Genomic DNA, 25714 nt, shown 5'->3' with positions numbered 1-25714 from the left:
GGAGGAGGAGGAAGAAGGAAGAAAAGATGAAGGTTGGAAAATATAGAAGTGGTAGGGAAGGAGAGAAGAGGAAAGCTGAATAGAGAAGGAAGATGAAGTGTGGAAAATAAACGTGGGTGAACATAGGCGAAGGGATTATATTGGTCAGAGAATGGAAGCCAGGAGGCAAGAGTAAGGATGGAGGTGGAGGGAGGGGAACCATTAATAGCTTCAGCTGGGAAAGTTCTCTACCTAAGTTGGCCACAAGTTGAGGCGATAAGTTGTGTCAAGCAGCTAATGGGACACAAGTTTGTCCATCAGCTCTTGTCAGCAAAGTCTTAAGTCGCTGAGAAAAATATGACATGCCACAAATTGCTAGATTGATGAGTTAGGTGATTAAATGAGCAGTTGGAGGGATTGAGAAGTGGTAACTTGTGGTGTGGACGAGGGGAAGGTAGAGTATGAGTGAGTGTGATATGAGGAAAGTCGGGTTTATGGGTGTGAGGAATGAAACATGAAGGTGAGGGGAAGGTACACTGTAACAGGATGGCGGTGTGTGGGCCATGAGGGAGTCTGAGTATATAAGAAATATGAAAGGTAATAGGATATTTATTAAGGAAAATTAAATATACGGAATACTATATATATATATGAACAAGGTCAGGTGATGCATATTTGGGAGATTAACTGATGGTTGTGTTTTGTCTGGGTAGAATGACTCTGGCGAAATACTCAGAACTCATTTCGCGGCCATTTCTTAGGGCCTATTCTCAGAAAAGGAAATTGAGTTAATTTACTAAGCTTTGTCTAAGTTGGGTTACACTTGGGATTTTATAATCTCGGCCAGAGGTAAAAAATTTTGCTATTCCTTATTTGGAAGAACTTTAATCTGCAAAAAAATTCTCTTATTAAGACGTAAACACTGACTTCAAGAGTTCGTGAAAAGGTTTTTGGAAAATACCTAAATGATTTCTAGCATTTGTAGGAGTCCACTGCTGTGAGTGTTACACTCGGGAAACTAATAATTTTCAACGTCGTCTTTATCAGGAGAGTTTCTCCTTACACAATGGAGACAATAATACTTTATGGTTAAAAAAACACAAAAGTTGAAAAGAGATACAGAATACAAATACGAGGACGTCTTAGATAAAGTCTCAAACATAGTATAATGCGATCCTTTATTGACAACGTTGTAGATGAATGGTTCAGAGAACCGGCATGTTGATAAATTTAGACACATGTGCAACTCTTGGGTATCTTTACTGAGGAAACGTTTCGCCACACAGTGGCTTCATCAGTCCATACGTAGGAGAAACTTGAAGAACAGGAGGAGAATGAGGTAATCAGTCCCTCAACCTTGAGTCGATGTGTTCAGTCCATCAATCTTGAATAGAATACGGCATATGAGCGGAGAAGCAGCTTATAAACCGTAGGTAGGAGAGGTGCAGCAGTCGTAGGTGGTGTCAAATTTGTTCAATGTGGAAGTAGGTCGTGCCCAAGAATTAGGCAAGCGAAGAATTCCTAAGTATTAAGATCCCAAGAAGTTGCAGTGTCTGACAACGTTACCTCCACGCAGTGCGTTTTTACAAGTCACTGTCCAGGCGAAACGTTGTCAATACCGGATCGCAATATACTGTATTTTTGTATTTATCCATCGTGTCAATATTATACAACATTTGTCACCATTAGAATGTTTTACTGGACACCTTGGAGCCTCTACGACACACGGACTAAAAGAATAGTAATTGTCTTCTTTTAAGGTTTCCGTGTCTGAAGTCCTGAGTTCCATTACGTGTATCTTCACACACAACTGTAGATGAAGGGCAACAGCCATCTTCAACACAGCATCCAGGGAGCAACCAACAAGGAAATGACCAATTAGAAATAAGTCACTCTGTCTGACTTTTCTGGGTTATCCTAGGTTCTCTACACATACGCTGCTATGTATGATAATCTACGTAACTGTATTTATGTATACTTGTATAAACTTCCTTACTTAATAGGTATGTTCTCATGTTGCCAGTAACACGTCGTTTGCTATGAGAAACATCCAGGTTAATTACTGTACTGTTGCATCCAAAAGCATCAAGTATCTCATCAGGAAGCGGCCCACTACTCACATGTTTCCACCGCCGGTGTCTACACGATCCCGTGTGGCGTTGGGAAAAGAAATACGTGAGGGAAACTGGTAGAAGTCCGTCCATTAAGACAAACGACAAACGAACACACAAATGTGTGCAACAGAAACGACATAAATTCTGTGTGCTTTGTTCAGAGAAGCACGAAGGAACACCTGGTAAGGACTGGTGCAAAGATGATCTTCAAGTACCAGCAACAGATTGATCTTTTCTATTTAATGAGAAGGTTTATAGACAGAGAGGCGGGGCTGCAATAAGGAAGCTTTTAGGACCTATTTTGGTCAAAGTTTTCCTTGATCATTAGGAGGTAGAAAGGTTAACAAGTGTCTAGCTGAATTTTAATCATTGTTACATAGGCGTTAAGATGAAAATACCTTTCTGATATTTAAATTTAATAGACAGGACTAAAGCGTTGTCTTGGCAAAAATGTATCCAGGGCCATATCATGTGGCCAAAGACACAAGATATCATCCACATACCTCAACCATTTACCTCTACATGGCAATTCCGATAATCGTAAAACAGGTGATGACTGATTCTGAGCTGGTGTTCTCTGGTGTGTTGCCCAACTCGCAGCCCAGCACCGCTTCAGCTGTCTCGAATAATATATTTCTGCCTGACCTCTAAACTAATAAGTAGTGTACATATTATAGCCGTTTCTAACTTTCACATCCAAAATAAAAAATTTTCTTTGTTGCCGGCGCCTACATAAAATTAGATCCAGATGCGTAACCCTTCAGCAGTACGTATGTCTGGTTGTTTACTTTTAATAATATAATCATCTTTTTTTTCTACAGGTACATGTACAAGGTATACAGGCCTAGTTGACATCAATGACATACTACTATATAGAAAGCCGCTTTTTATACCTGGAGGTTAGGTTCAGGTTTTCTTGTATCGTGTACTTTGGGCACAGAAAGTGCATCATTAGGTCATTTGAGAGACATTCGAGTTGCTCAGTAGTTTGTAGTGCTTGATCATTCCCCAGGATGCAACCCACAACGATCGACTAACTCCCAGGTACCTTTTTACTGAAGGTTAACAGGGACAGTGGGTGTAAGGAGACTCGCCCGTATGTCTCGCCCTGCCCTGCAGAACATTTCGGGCAAATTAAGTCAGCTTTGTCCCAGGATGCTACCCACACCAGTCGACTAACACCTAGGTGCCATTTTTACTGACGGGTGAGCATGGACAATCGGTGGTGAAACTCGTCCAATGTTTCCTCCCTTGCCGGGAATCGAACTTGGGCACTCAGCGTATGAAGTTTCTTGGTGACAAACTTCTTACACAGGCGATACTGTTATGTCGTTTAACTCTCTCGACATGTGTTCCTGAACACGTTAGAAGAAGATACCCTAGAGCTTCACACTGACTACAGTCCGCACAGCTAATATGATGTGAAGAAGAAATAGAGACTTATTCAACGTTTGGGTATCTTCACTTTATAGATGTTTCGCCATCCAGTGGCTTCCTCAATACAGTACATGGACGTAATATGAATACTGTAGAATTATATACAGAAGATAGTGGAAGACGAGGTAATCAGTCCTTCAGCCTAGGAGCAGGTGATAAGCACCGTAGTCTTGAAGGATCTGAAGCACAAGCATGTAGACTGGCGCTTATATACCGACATCACATGAGGTACAACAGACGAAGGCGGTAGGTGGGATTCTCAAGTGGCCCATCCCTTGGGGATGGCAAGTAGGTAGTGGAAATATCCTCTGTACCAAGATACCATCTTGTCGCTATTGTATACCATTCATGTACAACAATCAATGATGTAATAAAGTTGGTAGAATTACCGACAGTATGTAAAGTAAAAGGACACAAGTGCAACTAATGTGACATTTTATTGTGGCAACGTTTCGCTCTCCAGGCTTGATAAAGCTCCTGGAGAGCAAAACGTTGCCACAATAAAATGTCACATTAGTTGCACTTGTGTCCTCTAACAATCAATGATGCTCCACACACCCATCCATCCATGGACTTGTGGTACCATCACACCCTCCACCATCAACTGAAGACACCAGACACTGTCACTCTTTATCGTCTTCATTACTGGTATAAACTATGGTGCTCTTTTATATTTGCTCTAAGCAATAGTTCGAGGTAACTGGGAGCGCAGTCAGAGGTGGTATCAGAGCAAGCTCTGCTTTTGAACAAGTTTAGTCTCTTCCTTCAGAGTATCGATGCTCTCGTCGATAAAGAAATCAGTCTAAACCTTTAACGGAGTGTACTTAGGCATCGTGAGTCATTTACGGACTTTCTGATTTAGTATTCTGGCTACTGCTCTCAGCGTATTCTGCTGGATAATGCCTATCACCTGAGCACCTAACTTACCCTGCACCTGTTGTCTACCGTGTACCTAAGTGATTTGCCGTGCAAGTGATATACTGCAAACCTATGTTACTCACCGTGAACCTAAGTTAATAAACTGTATACAAATGTTACTTTCCGTGCACTGAAGTTCCTCATCAGAGTCGCTCACTGTACATCTAAGTTACTCACTATGTACCTTAAGTACACACTGTAGACCTAAGTTACTGTACACCTTAGTTATTCACTGTGCACCAAAGTTACTCACCGTGTACCTGGAGTGTGATGAGAGCAGAGAGGCCAGCACCCACACCATTGGTGGCCTCACATAGGTAGCTGCCCTCAGCATCCTCCGTCGCTGCCGGCACCAGGAGAGTCCCGTTGTTCCAGGTGCGACTGATGGGCACGCTCATACCAATATCCAAGCCCATGTCGACGCCCACGCCCTCATCTGCATTGCTGTACACACCCTTGACAGGACCTGAAAAATCCGAGATTATTAATATTAAATTCACAGGGAAGCACTAAGCCAGTAAGGGTCATACAGCTCCTGAAGAATGGGAGATTATCAGGTCCGATGCTTGGTTCAAGAGTTCTTTACCAACATCAAGGAGCCTTAATTAGGAAGTCGACAGACTTTAATTTTAGTAAAGCAGCCAATCAGAGCAAGAGAGGTGATGTAAGGGTTTAGAAAAACCAACAGGCTGAAGAAAGACACTTTTACAGCATTTAGGGCTGTATAGCCCTTGTGGCTTAGCGCTTCTTTTTGATTATAATAATAATAATACAGCATTTAGGAATATTAATTTTGGAACGTTTTTCCAGCCAGTGGCTTCTTCAGTCCAATACAGAGAAAAATAATGGAAGATTGGGAGGAGTTTGAGGCAATAAGTCCCTCAGCCTGGAGTCGATCAAAATTAATGGACTCAACACATTGATTTCAGACTGAGGGATTGATTACCTCAAGCTCCTCTTCATCTTCCACTGTTCTTCTATGTACTGGACTGAAGAAGCCACTGGCTGGCGAAACGTTTCCAAAACAATGATTACCAAATGTTTCACAAGTTTCTCTTTCTTAAATTTGTCGGCTTTCTAAACCAATTACATCACATGTCTTGCCTTGACTGTTTCACTAACATGTAACGTCACATGTAATGGCACATGTAACGTCATATGTAACGTCACATGTAACGGCACATGTAATTTCACATGAAACGCCATGTTACGACTTTGAAATCGTAACTTTAAAAAAAATGTCCTGGCTCCTAAATGGCTGCTCAGTCTGCTATCTAGGGGCATTTAAATTACACTCAAAAAACAGCAACTCTTTAGCCAGCATGTACCTTAATACAAATTATGAAGCATGAGTGCAAATAATCAATATATTGTAAAAGGGAGGACACAAAAACTCACATATACAAATATATATATATATATATATATATATATATATATATATATATATATATATATATATATATATATATATATATATATATATATATATATATATATATATATAATATACAGTATATAGTGTATACAACCTAGTCTCTACTCCAAAAAACCACCACACTTCAGTTCACATTAGCTTACTAGCACACTGGTACTAGTGAGTTAACTAAATATATAAACAGGGAGGCTCCATGACAACCCCCACCCCTTCGCTTCTGCCTGGTAGACTAGTTACCAGCAGGCAAAAACACCCTACGGTACTCTCACGTAATTTAAACAGGCCTCTGCATACTAGGGCCTGACAGATAAACATGAGAGCACTTAAATACAAATGAAATATCCTATAGTATACAATAAAAAACTTACCAAAATCACCTACTCAAACTAATGCCCAAACCATGATGACTTCTCCCCGTCACCGCCCGTCTCGTAGTGAACTAAACACACCTCTTCTGCCATTGTCCTGGCCACACGGATTGACCAGGAATAATACACGTCCGCTTTCAGTACAATTATATATATACATATATATAATATATATATATATATATATATATATATATATATATATATATATATATATATATATATATATATATATATATATATATATATATATATATATATATATATATATATATATATATATATATATTACTACAATATTTTACTGCAGCACACTGCGTAACCCGCCACATGTAACGTCACATGTACATCACTAGTCAAAGTTACTTTATTACATTAATTAGGGACAAAGGTAATCTTAGAGTAAATACACAGAGAGACACACACCTTTCTTTGTATATACAATGAGAGATATACATCTCTCAGTGTACATGAGAGATGTGTATCTCTCATATACACTTCTCGTGTATGTACACTAAGATACATAACCTTGGGTGTATGTCCACCTCTCGCTGTATACACACTAAGAAACATACATTTCGGTGTGCATACACTTAATCTGACTCTTTTCATACTCACTGTTCATTGTCATTACTTTCTTAATAATGACATAGGACGGACCGAAACGTTGCGTAAAATTCTAAATACAATTTGTAGGTCAACATTAAAGACGATAAACACAATAAGAATGTTTTAATATTACTCAAAATTATTTACACAACTTGAACAGTTCTGATATAAGAACCAAAAATGCTGATTACCGCAGCTCAAGACTATCTTATAATGTTTTAAGTGATACAAACACTAAGCTGGTGACCTTTTACCTGGTGACCTTTTACATGATGACCTTTACCTGGTGACTTTGTGGAAGCGACTCAGTTACCGAGCATGTGAAAGGTATCAGGTGGCTTGTGGCTCAGTGGTGGCTGCGGCTCACCTAATTTTGACCCTTGTGCAAGAGAAGGTGTTGGGCATGTTTTAGTACACTCGTTCACCTAGCAGTAAATAGGTTCGTGGGTAATAATCTACAGTTGTGGGTGGCATAATGGGGACATGTAAAGATCAAGCTGTGGTTAGTCCCAACTGTTTCCACCCATTTATAAACCCGTGTAAATTGAACAATGAGTCTGGAACACCTGTATATCATCCCACACTCACCTGGTCTGGTTCTTCTCCAGGTGACTGTGGGCTCGGGGAAGCCTGTAGCAAGGCAGGTGAGGTAGGCGTCCTCCCCTCTAGTGACGCTGATGTCCTGAGGCTCCAGCACCCATCGAGGTGGCACTGAGGTCAGGAAGTGGCAGGGTTAGTCAAGCAGCACTCGCAACTTTACACCCAGAGAGAGAGAGAGAGAGAGAGAGAGAGAGAGAGAGAGAGAGAGAGAGAGAGAGAGAGAGAGAGAGAGAGAGAGAGAGAGAGAGAGAGAGAGAGAGAGAGAGATGGGCCGTCAAGGTGGAAGGTATCGAAAAAAAAGATTATAACGAGAGAGATTATAATATATTAACCAGACAATTTTCAATAACCAGCCCAGGCTCAAGGGAAGGATAGAACGAAAGAGAATGGTAAGTCGATAGAGATAGATTCGTTTAATCAGCTCAAAACATCACTAAATGATGAGAAAGAAGACTTGGCACGTAGTTCAAAGCAAATGCATAGAATTATACATACATACATATATATATATATATATATATATATATATATATATATATATATATATATATATATATATATATATATATATATATATAATTGTTCAATTTTGTGACAGAGAAAAGGTTTACTTCGCTTTTGGTTACTTAGTTAACACAGTTTTAGTAGTGATATAAAAACAAGTTAGGAAATATTAAAGAGTTAATGCAGAATAATAACTACAATACAGAACATGCAGGTTAAATGAGTTCCCAAGGCTGTAACTGAGTTGTGTTACTGGTGTTTCCACTTGCTAACAAGTTGTGTTCCAGGTGTTTCCACTTACTAACAAGTTGTGTTCCAGGTGTTTCCACTTGCTAATAAGTTGTGTTCCAGGTGTTTCCACTTGCTAATAAGTTGTGTTCCAGGTGTTTCCACTTACTAACAAGTTGTGTTTCAGGTGTTTCCACTTACTAACAAGTTGTGTTTCAGGTGCTTCCACTTACTAACAAGTTGTGTTCCAGGTGTTTCCACTTACTAACAAGTTGTGTTCCAGGTGTTTCCACTTACTAACAAGTTGTGTTCCAGGTGTTTCCACTTACTAACAAGTTGTGTTCCAGGTGTTTCCACTTACTAACAAGTTGTGTTCCACTTACTAACAAGTTGTGTTTCAGGTGTTTCCACTTACTAACAAGTTGTGTTCCAGGTGTTTCCACTTACTAACAAGTTGTGTTCCAGGTGTTTCCACTTACTAACAAGTTGTGTTCCAGGTGTTTCCACTTACTAACAAGTTGTGTTCCAGGTGTTTCCACTTACTAACAAGTTGTGTTCCAGGTGTTTCCACTTACTAACAAGTTGTGCTCCAGGTGTCTCAACTAAATAAGTTGTGCTCCAGGTGTTTCAACTTACTAACACGTTGTGTTCCAGGTGTTTCCACTAAATAACAAGTTGTGTTCCAGGTGTTTCCACTTATTAACAAGTTGTGTTCCAGGTGTTTCCACTTATTAACAAGTTGTGTTCCAGGTGTTTCCACTTATTAACAAGTTGTGTTCCAGGTGTTTCCACTTATTAACAAGTTGTGTTCCAGGTGTTTCCACTTATTAACAAGTTGTGTTCCAGGTGTTTCCACTTATTAACAAGTTGTGTTTCAGGTGTTTCCACTTATTAACAAGTTGTGTTCCAGGTGTTTCCACTTATTAACAAGTTGTGTTCCAGGTGCTTCCACTTACTAACAAGTTGTGTTCCAGGTGCTTCCACTTACTAACAAGTTGTGTTCCAGGTGCTTCCACTTATTAACAAGTTGTGTTCCAGGTGTTTCCACTTACTAAAAAGTTGTGTTCCAGGTGTTTCCACTTATTAACAAGTTGTGTTCCAGGTGTTTCCACTTACTAACAAGTTGTGTTCCAGGTGCTTCCACTTACTAAAGAGTCGTTTTCAGAGAAAACAATCATATGCTTTTCTTTCAAAAATTATTCAATCTAAGACTGGGAGACTGTAAGATATTAAGTGGTTTTTAAATTTTAGGTTTTTAAGTATGGATACGAGTCTTGGTCTTGGACCGGGCCGCGGGGGCGTTGATCCCCGAAACCTTCTGCAGGTATACTCCAGGTATACTCCAGGTATGGATGTTTGTACCTTGGATGATTTGTAAATGTGGATAGGATCTCAACTTGTTACTAACACAAGACAATGAACAACTTCTCTCCAACTCCTCGGATCAAGAGCATCGTCTCATACCCCTCTATATACCTTACTCCATCTCCTGAACCAAGTCCAGGAGCTGAAGTAAGGTATTTGATGGTTTGTAAATGCGGATAAGTGTACCTTGTGTGATTTGCGAGTAAATGTACCTTGAAAGATTTCCAATTGATAATGCGAGTCTTATAATCATGAAAAGTTGCAAGTTGATGGTTTGTAACTGTAGATGTATATACCTTCGGGGGTTTGTGTGTGGGGACGCGTGTTTCTTGATGGTTTGTAACTGTAGATGTATATACCTTCGGGGGTTTGTGTGTGGGGACGCGTGTTTCTTGATGGTTTGTAACTGTAGATGTATATACCTTCGGGGGTTTGTGTGTGGGGACGCGTGTTTCTTGATGGTTTGTAACTGTAGATGTACATACCTTCGGGGGTTTGTGTGTGGGGACGCGTGTTTCTTGATGGTTTGTAAGTGTATATGTGTATAAATTGGGAACTTAAGTGTGAATGTGTGTGTACCTTGTTGAGATTACTAAGTGAGGATGAGTGTACGTTGGGCTGATGTAAGTGTGGATGAGTGTTCCTTGGGAATTGTATATGCTTGGACGTGTGTATGTCGTCTGGAGGATGTAAGCGTGGATGTGTGTACCTAGTCTGGAGGATGTAAGCGTGGATGTGTGTGTCGTCTGGAGGATGTAAGCGTGGATGTGTGTATGTCGCCTGGAGGATGTAAGCGTGGATGTGTGTACCTAGTCTGGAGGATGTAAGCGTGGATGTGAGTACCTTGTCTGGAGGATGTAAGCGTGGATGTGTGTGTCGTCTGGAGGATGTAAGCGTGGATGTGTGTATGTCGCCTGGAGGATGTAAGCGTGGATGTGTGTACCTAGTCTGGAGGATGTAAGCGTGGATGTGTGTACCTTGTCTGAAGGATGTAAGCGTGGATTTGTGTACCTCGTCTTGAGGATGTAAGCGTGGATGTGTGTACCTTGTCTGAAGGATGTAAGTGTGGATGTGTGTACCTTGTCTGAAGGATGTAAGCGTGGATGTGTGTACCTTGTCTGAAGGATGTAAGCGTGGATGTGTGTACCTTGTCTGAAGGATGTAAGTGTGGATGTGTGTACCTTGTCTGAAGGATGTAAGCGTGGATGTGTGTACCTTGTCTGAAGGATGTAAGCGTGGATGTGTGTACCTTGTCTGAAGGATGTAAGTGTGGATGTGTGTACCTTGTCTGAAGGATGTAAGAGTGGATGTGTGTACCTCGTCTTGAGGATGTAAGCGTGGATGTGTGTACCTTGTCTGAAGGATGTAAGCGTGGATGTGTGTGCCTCGTCTTGAGGATGTAAGCGTGGATGAGTGTACCTCGTCGGAAGGATGTAATAACCCGTGTTTGGCCTGCTTGGCAGGCGTGGCAGGCGTAACAGGAAACACCTGTGTTTGGCCTGCCTGGCAGGTGTGACAGGAAACACCTGCGTTTGGCCTGCCTGGCAGGCGTGACAGGAAACACCTGTGTTTGGCCTGCCTGGCAGGCGTGACAGGAAACACCTGCGTTTGGCCTGCCTGGCAAGTGTGACAGGAAACATCTGTTTTTGGCCTGCCTGGCAGGTGTGACAGGAAACACCTGTGTTTGGCCTGCCTGGCAGGTGTGACAGGAAACACCTGTGTTTGGCTGCCTGGCAGGTGTGACAGGAAACACCTGCGTTTGGCCTGCCTGGCAGGCGTGACAGGAAACACCTGCGTTTGGCTGTTTATTAGGTGTGACAGGAAACACCTGCGTTTGGCTGTTTATTAGGTGTGACAGGAAACACCTGTGCTTGGCTGCCTGGCATGTTTGACAGGAAACACCTGTGTTTGGCCTGCCTGGCAGGTGTGACAGGAAACACCTGTGTTTGGCTGCCTGGCAGGTGTGACAGGAAAAACCTGTGTTTGGCCTGCCTGGCAGGTGTGACAGAAAACACCTGTGTTTGGCTGCCTGGCAGGTGTGACAGGAAACACCTGTGTTTGGCTGCCTGGCAGGTGTGACAGGAAACACCTGCGTTTGGCCTGCCTGGCAGGCGTGACAGGAAACACCTGTGTTTGGCTGCCTATTAGGTGTGACAGGAAACACCTGTGTTTGGCTGCCTGGCATGTTTGACAGGAAACACCTGTGTTTGGCCTGCCTGGCAGGTGTGACAGGAAACACTTGTGTTTGGCCTGCCTGGCAGGTGTGACAGGAAACACCTGTGTTTGGCCTGCCTGGCAGGTATGACAGGAAACACCTGTGTTTGGCTGCCTATCAGGTGTGACAGGAAACACCTGTGTTTGGTTTCCTATCAGGTGTGACAGGAAACACCTGTGTTTGGCTGCCTGGCAGGTGTGACAGGAAACACTTGTGTTTGGCTGCCTGGCAGGTACGACAGGAAACACCCGTGTTTGGCTGCCTGGCAGGTATGACAGGAAACACCTGTGTTTGGCTGCCTGGCAGGTATGACAGGAAACACCTGTGTTTGGCTGCCTGGCAGGTGTGACAGGAAACACCTGTGTTTGGCTGCCTGGCAGGTATGACAGGAAACACCTGTGTTTGGCTGCCTGGCAGGTATGACAGGAAACACCTGTGTTTGGCTGCCTGGCAGGTATGACAGGAAACACCTGTGTTTGGCTGCCTGGCAGGTATGACAGGAAACACCTGTGTTTGGCTACCTGGCAGGTGTGACAGGAAACACTTGTGTTTGGCTGCCTGGCAGGTATGACAGGAAACACCTGTGTTTGGCTGCCTGGCAGGTGTGACAGGAAACACTTGTGTTTGGCTGCCTGGCAGGTATGACAGGAAACACCTGTGTTTGGCTGCCTGGCAGGTGGGGTGAGATGAGGTAACTGCATAAGAACGAATAAATGCCGGACAAATTTTTTAAGGACAAAAATTAGTTTTTTTTATAATCATATAGAGATTTACATTGAACAGCCAATAATACTGCTAGGTGAGGAAGGGTAAACATAAGTGAGTCACAGCTATGTGGAGGTACAGTTCACGATGATAGTGGAAAATATGTGGAGTATAAGTGAAGCCTATATTGCTGAATCGTTGATGAGGTTCATTCTGTTGTGATAGGTATTGGAATGTTACTTAGTTATAGGTTGGTAGCTCTTCGCGTAATATGAAGCATATTAAAGATTTTCCTATGCTGAGGGCATCTGTGTATTTTGTTCTGTATTATCGTATGTATATATTTTTTTAACACATCGGTCGTCTCCCACCAAGGCAGGGTGACCCGAAAAAGAAGAAACACTTTCATCATCATTGGTTCCATCACTGTTTTGCCAGAGGCGTGCCTACACTAGTTAAAAAATTGCAACATATCAACATCCCTCCTTCAGATTTCAGGCACTGTACTTCCACCTCCAGGACTCAAGTCCGGCTAACTGGTTTCCCTGAATCCCTTCATAAATGTTACTCTGCTCACACTCCGACAGCACGTCAAGTCATAAAAATCACAACTCTCTCCTAACACGCTCACGCACGTTTGCTGGAAGTACAAGCCCCTTGCACACAAAATCGCCTTTACCCCGTCCCTCCAACCTTTCCTAGGACGATTCCTGCCCACCTTCCTTCCACTTTTATATGCCCTCCAAGTTATTCTTTTTTGTTCCAACCTCTCTAAATGTCCAAACCACCTGAACAACCCTTCCTCAGCCCTCTGGATAACACTCTAACCCCACACCTCCTTCTAATGTTCAAGCTACAGATTCTCTGCATTATATTCACACTGTACATAGCCCTCAGACACGACATTGCTACTGCCTCTAGCCTTCTCCTTGTTGCAACATTCACTACCCATACTTCACACCTATATAAGAGCGTTGGTACCACTATACTCTCATGCATTCGCTCTTTGCTTCAGTGGATAGTGTTGTCTCTACAGACTCCACAGTGCTTCTTTCACCTTTTTCTCCTCGTCAATTCTGATTTACCTTTTCTTTCATAGACCCATCTGTTGACTAGTCCACTCCCGAATACCTGAACTCATTCACTTCCTCTATACTCCCTCCCTTCAATCTGATATCAAATTTTTCATTACCTAAATTTTTTGTTATGCTCATCACCTTGTTCTTTCCTACGTTCACTATTCATTTCCTTCGTTCACTGACCTCTGTAACTTCTCAGAATCTCCCCAAAAGCACAGTGTCATCAGCAAAAAGCAACTGTGACAACTACTTTGTGTTAGATTCTTTATCTCTTAATCCCACACCTCTTGCCGACATCCGAGCATTCACTTCTCTTACAGCCCCATCTATAAATATATTGAACAACCATGGTGACATCACGTATCCCTGTCTAAGGGCTACGTTTACTAGGCAATAGTCTTCCGCTCTCCTACATATTCTCTATCCTCGTCAAAACTCTTAACTGCTTTCAGTATCTTACCACTTATTTCATACATTTGCAACATCTGCCACATTATGTATGTAAATAACCGATTTTTCAGGCATTTACTTATAGTCCCGTTTTCTTCTTTGATGAGTTTGGTGTTTTTCAGCGCGACAAGATGTGAAGGTTTGTTTTGATGGATAACTAAAGCACTGTTGATGAAGTATGTCCTGCAAGCTTATTGGTGACCTTGTATCCTGTTACCGAGGGTATATGACGCCTTTCTTACGTTCGTTGCTTCCTGCACATTAAAAGACAGACTCCTGCAGTAAGATTGAACGTTAGGCGAATTCTGTTTTGATTTTGTCTCGTATGCTTTTGAATTTGTGTGGAGAGCATTTTATTGTGTCGGGAGTATTTTTCTATGTCCACTGTCTGTATATCTGGATAAAATGTAAACGTAATTGTAACGTAGAAATGTTTTATTCAGTGATAACACATTCTTCTTTGAGATGTTCAGGGCTACAAATTCTATGGGATCTCAGGAAGAATTCAATTAGATCTCTATTTCGTTTCCTTGTCAAGATCAGAAAACCAATACAAAAGTCATCTTTGTTTGAGAGTTTCCGGAACTTTGTATTTTAAAGATGAAGCTCTAATTGGGTTCTTCTTGAGAGCTCACAGAATTTACAGCTTTGAATTTCTTGAAGAAGAATGCAATATTATTCATTAAATCTTCACGTGGCATTTTCGCTCAGACTTTATATTAACCTGTAGTAGAAAAATGCTCTTAATACCGAAAGAAGCTACCTCATTTTTTCCTACAAAAGTCTCATCTTTCCCGCAATAAAAAACACCTGACGTAGTCACAAAGGCACTCAGGAAAAAGTGGTACTAATGGTCCAGCTCCCACACTGAAACATATGAAACACAGCCAAAAGCGAATTTAACAAACATAATAGCACCAGGGTCGTCATTCCTATTGCATGATACGATAACTAATGAGCAGGAGAAAAATTACGCGAGGTCAACACCACTATACAGGAGCACTAATACGTTAACAGGATCCACATCGTGAACAATGCTACTATCTTTCCCCGAGACAAACATACATGTGTTATGGTATGGAAGGGCACTAAACTAAGCGTTAGTGAGGACAGAGAGAGAAGGACATGCCTAGAAAGTGTGGGCATTTTCAGCCAAGCCATTTCTACAGAATAAAATCATCTTACACGGACTGCTACTGGCCTGTAACCTGGCAACATAACATATTCACTTAAGCCTTATTAAGATCCCTGGGAACTGACCGACATCTTATGCTCCACAGATGTTCCACGCTACAATGATTTCTTCGTCAGGTGACATTTAGGCCTGTCCTATTAAAATGACTTGCACTCGTTATGTACCTGACCCACACCTACTTCCACCTCAGCTTCCGGGAGTATTTATATATGTTGATTATAATCCTTTGAAAGACTTACAATATCTGAACTTTTGTTTTTATGCATAACTACATAACAAAAAGATTCCTTTCTATGTGCGGGTTATTTGTGTATTTTTTTATGCATACTTGTGTCTCTGTCTACATACCTGTCAATGTAGTCAAATGGTTCAGAGAACCGACAAGTTGGTAAATTAGACAATTGTGGCACATTTGGGTAACTTTATTGTGGAAACTTTTCTCCAACCAGTGGTTAGCGACAATTACACAACAGACATACCCATGTGTCGCACAAGTGTCTAATTTATCGTATCTGTTCGTGTTACAGCCTACAAACCTACATAATTATGCCTTTCTCTACACACCTGTCAGTGTTACAATCTTCACATCTGTATACTTGTGTCATTGTCTACACATCTGTCATGAATTCATCATGCTGGCTTTGTACTGTGAGGGTCTGGAAATAAATGGTATAAAATACCGACACAATGGAAATATAAACACAAATGCAGTATAATGTGATCCTTTATTGACAACGTTTCACCCACACAGTGGGCTTTTTCAAGTCACACACGGATCTACCTGGGGTTGGAAGGTACGAGAGTATTTATAGTCATGTTCAGAATGTTGAGGTCAGGTGGAGAATGCTGCATCTGATGATCTACCGGGTGGGGTTATAGAGTCTTGGGTAGCTTGGCAGGGGTATTGGACAAGTTGTAGACCTTCTGCAGTGTTCTATGTTCTTATGTGGGATAGCGATGAAGAAGTTTCTTGGCGAGTGGTTCAGCTATGTTATAGAAGCCATTGTTCTGGTTGAAATTGTTGGTTATAGAGATAAGCGATGATTCCAGGATTCTTCTGTATTGAGTGTTGTCTTCTGTGGCTATAAGTCTTGAGTTTCTGTAGTTAATTAAATGGTTGTGTGAATTGCGATGTTGTACACAGGCATTCCTTGTATCGTCAGTCCTGCTTGCATATTGGTGTTCTGAAATGCGTGTTTGGAGGTCTCTTGATGTTTCGCCCACATATAATTTGTTGCAGTCATTACAAGGGATTATGTATACCCCTGCAGAGGATGGAGGCTTGTCCTGTCTACTACTGGTGATGTCCTTGATGGTCGTGGTTGTGGAGGTAGATACTTGGAATGATGTTTTGGCAAAGATGTTGGAAACATGTTTGGCAATGGAGTTGTTGGGGAGGACTATGTATCTCTTCTCGGCAGTGTCTTCTCTGGGTGTGTTGAAGATGTTTAATGCCCGCCGTCTGCAGTCTCTGATGAAGTGACGAGGATAGTGGAGTTTAGAAAATACTTGTTCAATTATAGTGCATTCTTCCTCAAGGAACTCATTGCTGCAGATTCTGAGTGCACGTAGGAAGAAGCATATAATCACACCACGTTTGGTTTTGGTGTCGTGGTGAGAGTAGAAGTGGAGAAGATCGTTTTGGTTGGTGGGTTTTCGATAGACTTTAAAACGAAGTTCGTGGTCAGCTTTGCAGAGCAGAACATCAAGGAAAGGAAGAGTGTTGTCGACTTCTTCTTCAAGTGTGAACTGGATTGAAGGCTCGACCTGGTTGAGCTTGTCTTGGAGAGCTTGAACGTTGAAGCGTTTAGGAGTCATAAGGAGAATGTCGTCAACATAACGGAGCCAGGTGACAGACGAAGGAATAATGGTGGAGAAACGTTCGGCTTCTAGATGTTCCATGTATAAGTTCGCCAGGACTGCACTGAGTGGCGAACCCATGGGTAGTCCAAAAGTCTGCTGAAAGAGGTGATTTTCGAAGGAGAAACACGTAAAGCCAACACATAGTTCAACAAGGTCGATGAAATCGCTGGCTGGAATGGGAAGATCAAGTGAATCGTCAATTTTCCTGCGCAAGAGATCGATGGCTTGTGTAGTAGGTACTTTGGTGAATAGGGAAGTCACGTCAAGGCTGGAAAGTTTCTTGTTCCTGATGTTGATGTTGCGAATGCGATTGAGAAGATCACCCGAGTGTTTGAGATGTGCTGGACTGATAGTGCCCAAGAGTTTAGAGAGGTGTTTGGCGAGAATTCCTGAGAGCTGGTGGGGAGCACTGCCTATTCCCGAGGATATGGGCCTCAGTGGGATACCAGGCTTGTGAGTCTTTGGCAGTCCGTACATTCTGGCAAGTCTGGGGTTGCTTGGGATGGTGTGCAGAAGTTTCTTCCCTTGTTTCTCCACCATTATTCCTTAGTCTGTCACCTGGCTCCGTTATGTTGACGACATTCTCCTCATAACTCCTAAACGCTTCAACGTTCAAGCTCTCCAAGACAAGCTCAACAAGGTCGAGCCTTCAATCCAGTTCACACTTGAAGAAGAAGTCGACAACACTCTTCCTTTCCTTGATGTTCTGCTCTGCAAAGCTGACCACGAACTTCGTTTTAAAGTCTATCGAAAACCCACCAACCAAAACGATCTTCTTCACTTCTACTCTCACCACGACACCAAAACCAAACGTGGTGTGATTATAGGCTTCTTCCTACGTGCACTCAGAATCTGCAGCAATGAGTTCCTTGAGGAAGAATGCACTATAATTGAACAAGTATTTTCTAAACTCCACTATCCTCGTCACTTCATCAGAGACTGCATTATTATTATTATAATCAAGGGGGAAGCGCTAAACCCGGAGGATTATACAGCGCCTGGCGGGGGGGATGTGGAAGGCATTCAGGCTTAATTCGGGGAACTGGAGCACAGATCCAATTCCCTAAATCAAGAGCCCCTCACCAACATCAAGGAACCTTCCTTGAGGGGAATCAGAGACTGCAGACGGCGGGCATTAAACATCTTCAACACACCCAGAGAAGACACTGCCGAGAAGAGATACATAGTCCTCCCCAACAACTCCATTGCCAAACATGTTTCCAACATCTTTGCCAAAACATCATTCCAAGTATCTACCTCCACAACCACGACCATCAAGGACATCACCAGTAGTAGACAGGACAAGCCTCCATCCTCTGCAGGGGTATACATAATCCCTTGTAATGACTGCAACAAATTATATGTGGGCGAAACATCAAGAGACCTCCAAACACGCATTTCAGAACACCAATATGCAAGCAGGACTGACGATACAAGGAATGCCTGTGTACAACATCGCAATTCACACAACCATTTAATTAACTACAGAAACTCAAGACTTATAGCCACAGAAGACAACACTCAATACAGAAGAATCCTGGAATCATCGCTTATCTCTATAACCAACAATTTCAACCAGAACAATGGCTTCTATAACATAGCTGAACCACTCGCCAAGAAACTTCTTCATCGCTATCCCACATAAGAACATAGAACACTGCAGAAGGTCTACAACTTGTCCAATACCCCTGCCAAGCTACCCAAGACTCTATAACCCCACCCGGTAGATCATCAGATGCAGCATTCTCCACCTGACCTCAACATTCTGAACATGACTATAAATACTCTCGTACCTTCCAACCCCAGGTAGATCCGTGTGTGACTTGAAAAAGCCCACTGTGTGGGTGAAACGTTGTCAATAAAGGATCACATTATACTGCATTTGTGTTTATATTTCCACTGTGAGGGTCTAGTGAGAGGGGTGGCAGTGAGGGGTGAGTGGTGCCTTTGATGGGTGAGGAGTAAGGTTGGCTGTGAAGAGTGAGGATGCCTGTGAGTGAGGGAGTGATAATTCAGCGCTTAAAACAATGGTTCTGGTATCCTGAAAATAGAGAAGTTGGGTGTTAGTATGCAGTGCTGGGAATAGTAGTGCGGTGCGATGCAGTGCGGTGCGGTGCATTAGTGCAGCGGTGCATCATAAGTGCGTCAATCAGGCTGCTTGTACATTACCGCGCACGAGGAGCTCAGCGGTGTAGCGCACTTCACGCGCCTCGTTGCGCGCCACACATGTGTAGTCTCCGGCGTGGTGGGGACGCACGTGCGCTAACACAAGGCTGGTGGAGAAAGAATCATGTTGGCTTAGCTGGAGGTCTGCAGTGGGAGTGAGGACGTGCTCATCACGTAGCCACAGTAGTGTCAGGGGCGGGTCTCCCATCTGCACGTCACACGTCACTGTTGTCCGCATCCCAGACACCAGTGAGCCGAAGTCAAATGGCTTGATGGAGGGCGGCACTGCAAGAGAAGGATGAATTAGCCAGAGGCCCTGATAGGTAGTTACCGTGGACACTCAGAGTGCTGGAGTGCGAGGCTGTGGCCGCAGGAGTGCTAGCCTGGCACGTGTAATTCCCAGAGTGATGCGCTCGCAGCCTCTCAATGAAGAGTGCCACCACGAACTGTCCCAGGGGCATGACGGAGATCCCGGGGGTGGTGGTTGCGGGGGAGCCGTTGTGGAGCCAAGTGAGGGTCACAGGAGGGTCACCCTGCACCAGCAGGCACTGTACTGCCACCCGTGACCCCGCCCACAGTGATTCTGGCATGGTGAAGGGTGCCACCCGCGGCGGCTCTGGAACACAGCAGTAATAACGTAAATAATGAATACTTGTTGCTTACTCTGGACCAACTGCTGCTCAGAGGTTCTTAATCAAGGGAACTAGAGCTTAAGTTACCTTCCTTGGATCAAACCTCAGTGACTCCCAATCTCAAGACGCTGTATGACCCGTGCAGATTTAGAGCTTCTTTTCATAAATAACAAAAATAGGTAAATATTTAAGAACCAGGAAAATTATCCTGACTACCTCACATAGCACCTACCTAACACTGCACCTGCCTAACACTGCACCTACCTAACACTGCACCTGCCTAACACTGCACCTGCCTAACACTGCACCTACCTAACACTGCACCTGCCTAACACTGCACCTACCTAACACTGCACCTAACTAACACTACACCTACCTAACACTGCACCTAACACTGCACCTACCTAACACAGTACTTACTTAACACTGCACCTGCCAAACACTGCACCTGCCAAATGTTGTACCTACCTAACAGTACGCCTACCTAACACTGCACCTAACACTGAATCTATATAATACTGCACCTACCTAACAATGCACATACCTAACATTGCACCTGCCAAACACCGCACCTGCCAAACACCGCACTTGCCAAATACTGTACCTAACACTACACCTACCTAACACTGCATCTGCCTAGCACTGCACCTAACACTGAATCTACCTAATATTGCACCTACCTAACAATACACCTACCTAACACTGCACCTACCTAACACAGCACTTATTTAACACTGCACCTGCATAACATTGCACCTGCCAAATACTGTACCTACCTAACACTACACGTACCTAAAATTGCATCTACCTAAAACTGCACATACCTAACACTGAATCTATATAATATTGCACCTACCTAACAATGCACATACCTAACATTGCACCTGCCAAACACCGCACCTGCCAAATACTGTACCTAACGCTACACCTACCTAACACTGCATCTACCTAACACTGCACCTACCTAACACTACATCTACCTAATACTGTACCTACTAACATAGCACCTACTTAACAGTGCACCTACCTAACAGTGTACCTACCTAACATTGCAGCTAACACTGCACCTACCTAACACAGTACTTACTTAACACTGCACCTGACAAACACTGCACCTGCCAAATGCTGTACCTACCTAACAGTACGCCTACCTAACACTGCACCTAACACTGAATCTATATAATACTGCACTTACCTAACAATGCACATACCTAACATTGCACCTGCCAAACACCGCACCTGCCAAACACCGCACTTGCCAAATACTGTACCTAACACTACACCTACCTAACACTGCATCTGCCTAGCACTGCACCTACCTAACACTGCATCTACCTAACACTGCACCTACCTAACAATACACCTACCTAACACTGCACCTACCTAACACAGCACTTACTTAACACTGCACCTGCATAACATTGTACCTGCCAAATACTGTACCTACCTAACACTACACGTACCTAAAACTGCATCTACCTAAAACTGCACATACCTAACACTTAATCTATATAATATTGCACCTACCTAACAATGCACATACCTAACATTGCACCTACCTAACAATGCACATACCTAACATTGCACCTGCCAAACACCGCACCTGCCAAATGCTGTACCTAACGCTACACCTACCTAACAATGCACCTACCCAACACTGCGCCTACCTAACACTACATCTACCTAATACTGTACCTACTAACATAGCACCTACTTAACAGTGCACCTACCTAACAGTGCACCTACCTAACAGTGCACATACCTAACATTGCACCTAACACTGCACATACCTTACACTGCACCTACATAAGACTGCACCTACCTAACACTGCACCTACCTAACACTGCATCTACCTAACACTGCATCTACCTAACACTGCATCTACCTAACACTGCACCTACCTAACACTACATCTACCTAATACTGTACCTACTAACATAGCACCTACTTAACAGTGCACCTACCTAACAGTGCACCTACCTAACAGTGCACCTACCTAACATTGCACCTAACACTGCCCATACCTTACACTGCACCTACATAAGACTGCACCTACCTAACACTGCACCTACCTAACACTGCATCTACCTAACACTGCACCTACCTAACACTGCATCTACCTAACACTGCACCTGCCTAACACTGCATCTACCTAACACTGCACCTACCTAACACTGCATCTACCTAACACTGCACCTACCTAACACTACATCTACCTAATACTGTACCTACTAACATAGCACCTACTTAACAGTGCACCTACCTAACAGTGCACCTACCTAACAGTGCACCTACCTAACATTGCACCTAACACTGCCCATACCTTACACTGCACCTACATAAGACTGCACCTACCTAACACTGCACCTACCTAACTCTGCATCCACCTAACACTGCACCTGCCTAACACTGCATCTACCTAACACTGCACCTACCTAACAATGAACCTACCTAACAGTGCACCTAAATAACACTGCACCTACCAAACATTACACCTAAATTGCACATCTTCCTCACACTGCACCTCACACTGCGCATCACACTTCACCCCACACTGCGCCTAACACTGCCCCTCACACTTCACCCCACACTGCGCCTCACACTTCACCCCACACTGCGCCTAACACTGCCCCTCACACTTCACCCCACACTGCACCTCACACTTCACCCCACACTGCGCCTAACACTGCCCCTCACACTTCACCCCACACTGCGCATCACACTTCACCCCACACTGCGCCTAACACTGCCCCTCACACTTCACCCCACACTGCACCTCACACTTCACCCCACACTGCGCCTAACACTGCCCCTCACACTTCACCCCACACTGCGCCTAACACTGCATCACACGCTTCACCCCACACTGTACCTCACATTGCACCTCACACTGCACATCACACTTCATCCTACACTGTACCTCACACTGCACCTCATACTGCACATCACACTTCACCCCACACTGTACCTCACACTGCGCCTCACACTTCATCTCCTCCAAACTGCGCATCACACTTCATCTCCAGACTGCACCTCACACTTCTCCACAATGCACCTCACACTGCTCCTCACACTTCATCTCCTCCATACTGCACTTCACACTTCATCTCCTCCACACTGCACCTCACACTGCTCCTCACACATCATCTCCATACTGCACTTCACACTTCATCTCCTCCATAATGCACTTCACACTTCATCTCCTCCACACTTCGCCTCACACTTCATCTCCTCTACAATGCGCCTCACACTGCTCCACACACTTCATTTCCTCCACACTGCGCCTCACACTTCATCTCCTCCACACTGCACCTCACACTTCATCTCCTCCACACTGCGCCTCACACTTCATCTCCTCCACACTGCGCCTCACACTTCATCTCCTCCACACTGCGCCTCACACTTCATCTCCTCACTGGGCCTCACACTTCATCTCCTCCACACTGCGCCTCACACTTCATCTCCTCACTGAGCCTCACACTTCATTTCCTCCACACTGCGCCTCACACTTCATCTCATCTACACTGCGCCTCACACTTCATCTCCTCTACACTGCGCCTTACACTTCATCTCCTCCACACTGCGCCTCACACTTCATCTCCTCTACACTGCGCCTCACACTTCATCTCCTCTACACTGCGCCTCACACTTCATCTCCTCCACACTGCACCTCACACTTCATCTCCTCTACACTGCACCTTACACTTCATCTCCTCTACACTGCACCTCACACTTCATCTCCTCCACACTGCACCTCACACTTCATCTCCTCTACACTGCACCTTACACTTCATCTCCACACTGCACCTCACACTTCATTTCCTCTACACTGCACCTCACACTTCATCTCCTCCACACTGCACCTCACACTTCATCTCCTCTACACTGCACCTTACACTTCATCTCCACACTGCACCTCACACTTCATCTCCTCCACACTGCACGTCACACTTCATCTCCTCTACACTGCACCTTACACTTCATCTCCACACTGCGCCTCACACTTCATTTCCTCCACACTGCGCCTCACACTTCATCTCCTCTACACTGCGCCTCATACTTCATGTCCTCTACACTGCACCTCACACTTCATCTCTACAATGCGCCTCACACTTCATCTCCTCTACACTGCGCCTTACACTTCATCTCATCTACACTGCGCCTCACACTTCATCTCCTCTACACTTCACCTCACACTTCATCTCCTCCACACTGCGCCTCACACTTCATCTCTACACTGCACCTTACACTTCATCTCATCTACACTGCGCCTCACACTTCATCTCCTCTACACTGCACCTCACACTTCATCTCCTCTACACTGCGCCTCACACTTCATCTCTACACTGCGCCTTACACTTCATCTCATCTACACTGCGCCTCACACTTCATCTCCTCTACATTGCTCGTTACACTCCATCTCCTCCACACTTCGCCTCACACTTCATCTCCTCTACACTGCACCTCACACTTCATCTCCTCCACACTGCGCCTTACACTTCATCTCATCTACACTGCGCCTCACACTTCATCTCCTCTACACTGCGCCTTACACTTCATCTCCTCCACACTGCGCCTCACACTTCATCTCCTCTACACTGCACCTCACACTTCATCTCCTCTACACTGCGACTCACACTTCATCTCCTCTACACTGCACCTCACACTTCATCTCCTCCACATTGCGCCTTACACTTCATCTCCTCTACACTGCACCTCACACTTCATCTCCTCCACATTGCGCCTCACACTTCATCTCCTCCACACTGCGCCTCACACTTCATCTCCTCTACACTGCGTCTCACACTTAATCTCCTCTACACTGCGCCTCACACTTCATCTCCTCTACACTGCGCCTCACACTTCATCTCCTCTACACTGCGCCTTACACTTCATCTCATCTACACTGCGCCTCACACTTCATCTCCTCTACACTGCACCTCACACTTCATCTCCTCCACACTGCGCCTCACACTTCATCTCTACACTGCACCTTACACTTCATCTCATCTACACTGCGCCTCACACTTCATCTCCTCTACACTGCGCCTCACACTTCATCTCTACACTGCGCCTTACACTTCATCTCATCTACACTGCGCCTCACACTTCATCTCCTCTACATTGCTCCTTACACTCCATCTCCTCCACACTGCGCCTCACACTTCATCTCCTCTACACTGCACCTCACACTTCATCTCCTCCACACTGCGCCTTACACTTCATCTCATCTACACTGCGCCTCACACTTCATCTCCTCTACACTGCGCCTTACACTTCATCTCCTCCACACTGCGCCTCACACTTCATCTCCTCTACACTGCACCTCACACTTCATCTCCTCTACACTGCGCCTCACACTTCATCTCCTCTACACTGCACCTCACACTTCATCTCCTCCACATTGCGCCTTACACTTCATCTCCTCTACACTGCACCTCACACTTCATCTCCTCCACATTGCGCCTCACACTTCATCTCCTCCACACTGCGCCTCACACTTCATCTCCTCCACACTGCGCCTCACACTTCATCTCCTCTACACTGCGTCTCACACTTAATCTCCTCTACACTGCGCCTCACACTTCATCTCCTCTACACTGCGCCTCACACTTCATCTCCTCTACACTGCGCCTCACACTTCATCTCCTCTACACTGCGCCTCACACTTCATCTCCTCCACACTGCGCCTCACACTTCATCTCCTCTACACTGCACCTCACACTTCATCTCCTCTACACTGCGCCTCACACTTCATCTCCTCTACACTGCGCCTCACACTTCATCTCCTCCACACTGCGCCTCACACTTCATCTCCTCTACACTGCACCTCACACTTCATCTCCTC

At 44.3% G+C, this 25714-nt stretch overlaps 1 protein-coding gene across 1 annotated transcript in view; it reads right to left on the bottom strand.

Annotated features, from left to right (window-relative positions):
* LOC138851235 (cell adhesion molecule Dscam2-like) overlaps positions 1–25714 on the bottom strand; it is a gene marked incomplete at its 3' end in the record, with an annotated part of 206258 nt that overhangs the window by 106687 nt on the left and 73857 nt on the right. Inside the window, exons 4-6 of the mRNA XM_070080113.1 lie at positions 19237–19518; positions 7452–7574; positions 4702–4914 (exon numbers count right to left, since the gene is read on the bottom strand). Of these exons, the coding sequence (XP_069936214.1) occupies positions 4702–4914; positions 7452–7574; positions 19237–19518 (618 nt within the window). The remainder of the gene's footprint in view (positions 1–4701; positions 4915–7451; positions 7575–19236; positions 19519–25714) is intronic.

The sequence above is a fragment of the Cherax quadricarinatus genome, unplaced genomic scaffold, assembly GCF_038502225.1.
Source record: "Cherax quadricarinatus isolate ZL_2023a unplaced genomic scaffold, ASM3850222v1 Contig152, whole genome shotgun sequence".
NCBI classification, from domain to species: Eukaryota; Metazoa; Arthropoda; class Malacostraca; order Decapoda; family Parastacidae; genus Cherax; species Cherax quadricarinatus.
Note: the sequence above shows the minus strand (reverse complement) of the source record. Positions and strands in the feature narration are given on the sequence as shown.